At 32.9% G+C, this 6,000-nt stretch overlaps 1 protein-coding gene across 10 annotated transcripts in view; it reads left to right on the forward strand.

Annotated features, from left to right (window-relative positions):
* Positions 1–6,000, forward strand: part of TRAPPC8 (trafficking protein particle complex subunit 8) — a 134,874-nt gene that overhangs the window by 50,265 nt on the left and 78,609 nt on the right. For all 10 annotated transcript variants that reach the window (XR_002825685.1, XM_004386891.2, XM_023741183.1 and 7 more), the window contains one exon: positions 3,058–3,189. Coding sequence is in view for 9 of the 10 variants with exons in the window: in XM_004386891.2 (XP_004386948.1) it covers positions 3,058–3,189 (132 nt within the window). In the remaining variant the exon portion in view is untranslated. The remainder of the gene's footprint in view (positions 1–3,057; positions 3,190–6,000) is intronic.

Raw genomic sequence — 6,000 nt, forward strand, 5'->3', positions numbered from 1 at the left:
TTTTATTGCAGTGGTTCTTAACTGGATTGTACGTTAGAGTGAGTTACAAAACAAAATGATATCCAGGGCATATTCCTTATATTAATCAGAATGGCCAGGATTGTAGCCCATCCAAGTTTTGGGTTTACTGAAGCTTCACAGGCAATTAAAAAATACATGGATGGATGGATGGATGGATAGATGGTGTGTTTGTATGTGTATGTATGTACTGGGAATAAATTTAAGAAATCTGTAGGACTTAAGGAAAAAACTGTGGAAGTCTATTGAGAGGCCCGAACACAATTCCAAAACAGAAATAATTAGAGGGAATTACCTGCAGTAGTGGCTCAGTTAAGAGCTGCGGCTGCTAACCAAAGTATCGGCACTTCAAATCCACCAGCTGCTCATTTGAAACCCTATGGGGCAGTTCTGCTCTGTTCTGTAGGGTCACTCTGAGTCAGAATCAACTCAGTGGCAATAGGTTTGGTTTTTTTTTTTTGCGGGGGGTGGGGATAGGGGTGTAGCTATTAAATCCATTCGAAAGCTACAGAAGTTAAAACTGTGTACAGTGATAGGAATAGACAGAATAATGGAGTGGAATGGGAATTTAAATATTATATATAATTAGGGTATCATTTAAAATCAGTGGGAAAAGATAGATTTATTGAATGATATTGCAACATCTGACCAGCTATTTGGGGTCGGATTTCTCCTTACTCATTACATGATAATAAATTATAGTTCACTTAGCTATGTTAGAAAAAATGAGATCAATATAATATAAGAAATTTTAAAAAAAAGAAAACTGAAAGAAAATATAGGAGAATATTTATTTAAATCTAGGATTGGGAACATCCTTTCTTAATTTGATGTAATATCTTGAAGTCATAAAGGCAAAGACAATATGCTAGCCCACAAAAGAATAAACTCGTCCATGTCAAACTGGGAAGTACTGTTTGCAAAATGTATGACAAAGGACTAATATTGATAAAGGGCTCTTACAAACCAGAAAAGTCACAAAAACCCATTCACAAAAGGGTATAAACAGGCAATTCATAGAAAAACTACAAAGGCCTCTAAGCACATGAAAAGATGAACAGCCTTGCTAGTAAAGAAGTGCATGTTAATTAATAAGATGTTACTTTCTTTTATTAGATAGATGAAAATTAAAACAAAATAAAGATTTTTTGAGTAGAGTGGAAAACATGCACTCATTCTCTGTTGATGAGAATATGTATTGGTACTACTTTTTCTCTAGCAGTTTGGCTATATCAATTAAAATTTGAAGTAGCTGAATAGCTTTTGATAACACAGCGGTTTTACTTCCAGAAATTTATCTAATAGAAATGTTTGTGTAATTCAAAAATGTTTTTATAAAGATGCTTAATGAAGCATTTTTTTTGTAGTAACAAAAACATGGTAATAATATTAAATCAATTGGGGATTGTATTCATAAATTACAGTCCACCTATGTAATGCAATGCAGTGTATTTTTAAAAACGATGAGATAATAGATGTCTTAGAAAGATGTCTATAAAAAAAGACACAGAATACCCTGTATAATACATTTATATATTTATGTATATTTAAAGAAAACTACGTATGAGGTGTGTAACTACATGTATATATGGAGAGAGAGAAATGATATACACCAGCACCAGACTGGTAGCAGTAGTTACTTCTGGCAAATGGGATGAGACTTGAGGTGGAAAACAGGATGTTCACTTTTTGTTCAAACGTTTAATTTTTTTTTTAAGGTCTGTTATTTTCACAATTTCAAAAAGAAAAGATTAAAAAAAAAAGGAAACTCCTAGCTAATTCTGATGTAAACGGTTGGTTAAGAACCACTAGTCTATTGTGTATTCCTGATTTTTCCACTTACTATCTTTTGGATCCTCCTAGAGAAGTTATCTGATCATTTAGTTTTTGTCACGTGAAATGAAGAGGTTGAAATAGACAATAATAGCTATCATTTACTCAGTGCTTACTAGATGAATCCCTAGGATCTGTTTTGGCTTTAATATAATTTTATGGTTGTACAGAGATAGTTTATAATTATCAATGGTCTGTGAACATTTTTTGATGTAACTATAATATGTTGAAATTATTGCATTTAAAGTCAATGTTTTCTGTTTTCAACTTTCCCTGGGGAAAATAATGGCAGCAGAACACATGGAAGGGCATGGTAAGTTCAGCTTGAGAATAGCTGAAAACCTTGAGAAAGTTTGGGGAAATGTTGTTGATACTTAATCAGCAACCTTCGGTACTTTCTCAGTTATTTATAAAATGATGACTCTTTCAGTTGAAAGGTTATCCTTCTGGGTAATGGTGTAAATGCAGTATGTGGTTTTTGAATATATTGTATTGTAAGGGTCAGCTGAAGTGGAAACTAATTTGAGTTGTACCAGTTTCTAATATACTAATAGCAGGTAAAAAGGTAATCTTTGAAGGGAAAGCTTTCTGAACTTTTTAATAAAAAGCAATCATTTTGGCCTCTTGAATTATGGCAGAGATTGAGAATTCCTTTTAATTAGAGTAAAACTTTCCAGAATATAAAGTATTAGATTAGATTAATTCATAGTCTATGCACATTCTGTTTTACCTTTCTTTTTTTCTTGGATGGATGGAAATATGCTATTGAATGTCACAGATCAGTTTCCAGAAGAAATTAGATGGGTGTGAATCTGTTTTATTCTGTGCTCTGTTTTCTGTTATCTTTCATCGGTATGCCTGTGTTAAATTTCCAGTTTATGTACTTCTTTGCCCACTTGAAAAAAAAATTACATTTCTTCAGAGATATGTTATATGGTGCATATCATACCCAGACAGTTGGCTTTTATAAAAAGCAAAATAAGATGTTTCATGGTAAAGAATTTTTTGAAGGCTTTTTTCTCTGTTTTCTTAATGTAAGCTTATTGGAATAAAGACTCATCAAGACTGGTTTGCCCCTTGATCTCTGCTCTCATATACTCTAAGCTAAACATTGAATATGCTATATAGGCTTAAGAAAGTGAATATTTTTCACCAGTTATCTTTTTAATTTTGTGAGACTAATCTTTTCTTTTAAACATTCAATAGGATTCTGATCTTCGAAGTGCACTTCTTTTGGAACAGGCGGCACATTGCTTTATAAACATGAAGAGTCCCATGGTTAGAAAATATGCATTTCATATGATACTGGCAGGCCATCGGTTTAGTAAAGCAGGACAGGTGAGTGCATTTTCTTTAAAAAGAAAAGGAAATCGTTATTTATTAATTTATTTTATAAACATCATTTGCCAATTTTTTAAGATTTAAAATTTATCCTAAAATTGAAATAAACTTTGTTTTGAGGTAATGTATTATAGTGGTAATACATTTAGGATATGGGCTTGGATTTAGACAAATCTGGGTTTAAATCTTGATCTTCTGCTCACAACTAGACTTTGGTCAAGTTTCTTAACTTCTCTGAGCCTCAGTTTTTTTATTTTTAAAATTTAGAATTATATCCAAATGTTTGTGAGGCTAAACCTAATAATATACATGAAGGGCCAAATGCATTGTGTGTATTCAATAAATGTTAATAATATTTAACAGCGCATGAGCTCTCCCTACTTTGGCTCTCGTCTTTTGTTGGCTCTCTGAGTCTTTTATAATGGTGTTGACTAAATATTTAATGTGTAGAAATCTTCTATCTCCTTCCCTGAAAGCACCTGGCTTGGAGAGATCTCTATTGATCTAAGAGGGATTTTCCCAGCTCCAGTTGTCCCTTGCATTAGTTTGAGTAGCTTTGCTGGAGGCTAAGAGTGGTAGCAGTACTGAGATAGTGGTATACTGTAAATACTGATAAGAACGTGAATTGAATTATCTCTATTTAAAATGTGTGTTATTTCAAAGTTACAAAGAAATAAAGATGTTCAAAAATTAATATCAATTTCAGATAGAAATGTGATTTTTAAAAACTAGCCTTTCAAGATTGAGATCCTTCTATTTTTGGAAACTTTGGAAAGAAAATATGTGGAATTGCTTTATATTAAGTACAAAACCTTAAAAAATAGTTAGTATAAAATTAAATGTCTTTTTATAATAATTGATATACTCCATGAATTAGAATTTCTCAGTCTCAAAAATGGAAAAAAATTTAAAACCATTAACTAATTTTTCACTGCCCCTTTCCTGCAGTAAACGCTGACGCATATGAACCATATTATCTGTCCCTCTTTGCTTAAAAGTTTTTTATTCAAAAGGTTACAAAATTTTAAGCTTGCAGTTTTTCCTTAGAAGGAAAATTATGTATATCCCATTAAGAATGTTCCCTTGTCCCTTCTTATTGAAAAATAAGTCATCCTTTTTCCACATCTTTGTCCACTTTTGTGAATGGTTTTATTTGGCAGAGTGATGAAATTATTGGAAGTGGAAGCAGCTGCTCATATTTACCTTCTCAAACTATAGGGCATATTACTTCTAGGAAATGCCTAGCAAGTTAAAAATGCTACGTTTGTGGTAGATTGAGGTATAATGCTATCTGTCCTCATAATCATCTCAAACTGTCGTTACCCTGGGGTTAATGATTCCAAGGTAGTTGGTTTTGTTAGTTCACGGCCACTGTCTGTACATCCCTAACCCAGGATAGCTCTTTCACAAACAGTAGATAGGAGTGCATGTCATTGGAAAAGCAACTGTATGTCCTATTGAAGTTGGTCAAAATAGTATCTTCCTTGGACAACAGAGTACAGAGTACATGGCACCTACAATTCTGACTGAGGCCAAGTTATTTCTGAGACATACTAACTTTTCATGACATTTCCATAAAAGATAAGAGTGTATTGGCAGGGATGGGTGAGGAAAAGAGAAGAGAATATGTAATAATGTCATTGCTGTCAGTCTTCTTTCTGATTGAAAGCTCATGCTAAATTGCTTATCTTGTCCCCAGAAATTTTTATAGTTCAGATATTTTTTTCATTAAGAATATTAATAAGTAAAAGGCATTTTAAAAAACAGAACTACCATTATAAAAGTTTTAAACAGTAAAAAAAAATTGGAGAATGCTGGGGAGCATTATGTGTTTGTATCTACTATAACCTGGACAATCTTTCTTCCTGTTCTTCAAAAAACAGACATTGAATTCTTGTCACTGCTCTTAAATATATTTAGATACTTTCCCAAGAAATACTCAGAAATGCACTTGAGGTAGATTCATAGATGCATGCAGTTGTTTCTCTGTATCTGTCAGTTTTAAAGATTCTTTCTGTGTTGCTTTACTAAATGCTAAATAGAGATTAGAGTTTTTTTGTTTTTAAGAAACGTTGCTTTGAAAATTATTTTTAAACAATCTCAAACTTACAGAAAAGTTGCCAGTACGGCTTAGAGGCTTCTTTTTATCTGAGCCATTTGAGAATGAAGTTTTTCACCTCTTGCCCCATTACTCTCAAATATTTTGGTATATTTCCTATTTCCTAAAAACAAGAATGGATTTTTACATAAGTATAATAAGTCCATTTGCAGTTGAGTCAGTTCCAACTCATGGTGACTCCATATGTGTCAGAGTAGAATAGCTATAATACAACAATCAAAATCCAGAAATTAGCATTGATACAGTGGTTCCATCTAATACTCAGACCCCATTCAGGTTTTGAGAAGGGTGCCATAAACGTTTTTTATAGCACAAGAATGCTGTTCAGAAGATCCTTTGAATTTTATAACCTTGACACTTCTGAAGATTACAGGCCAATTATTTTGTAGAGTGTCCTTCAACTTAGGTTTCTCTGATGTTTTCTCATGATGAGATTCAAATTTGGCATCTTTGCCTTGGTGATTTTCTTTTGGGGTCTCTCCTATATGGGTTTCGTTGAGCTTCTTGGATGGCCAGCTTTTCATCTTTCAGGATATTAGGGAAGTTTTCTGTCAGCAGTTCTTCAATGATCCTCTCTGTGTTTTCTGTTTTCTTCCCCTGTTCTGGAATTCCAATCACTCGCAGATTTTTGCTTTTGATTGTATCCCACATAACTCTCAGGGTCTCTTCATTTTTCTTTGTTCTTTTTT

This window comes from Trichechus manatus, unplaced genomic scaffold (genome assembly GCF_000243295.1).
Source record: "Trichechus manatus latirostris isolate Lorelei unplaced genomic scaffold, TriManLat1.0 scaffold00175, whole genome shotgun sequence".
NCBI classification, from domain to species: domain Eukaryota; kingdom Metazoa; phylum Chordata; class Mammalia; order Sirenia; family Trichechidae; genus Trichechus; species Trichechus manatus.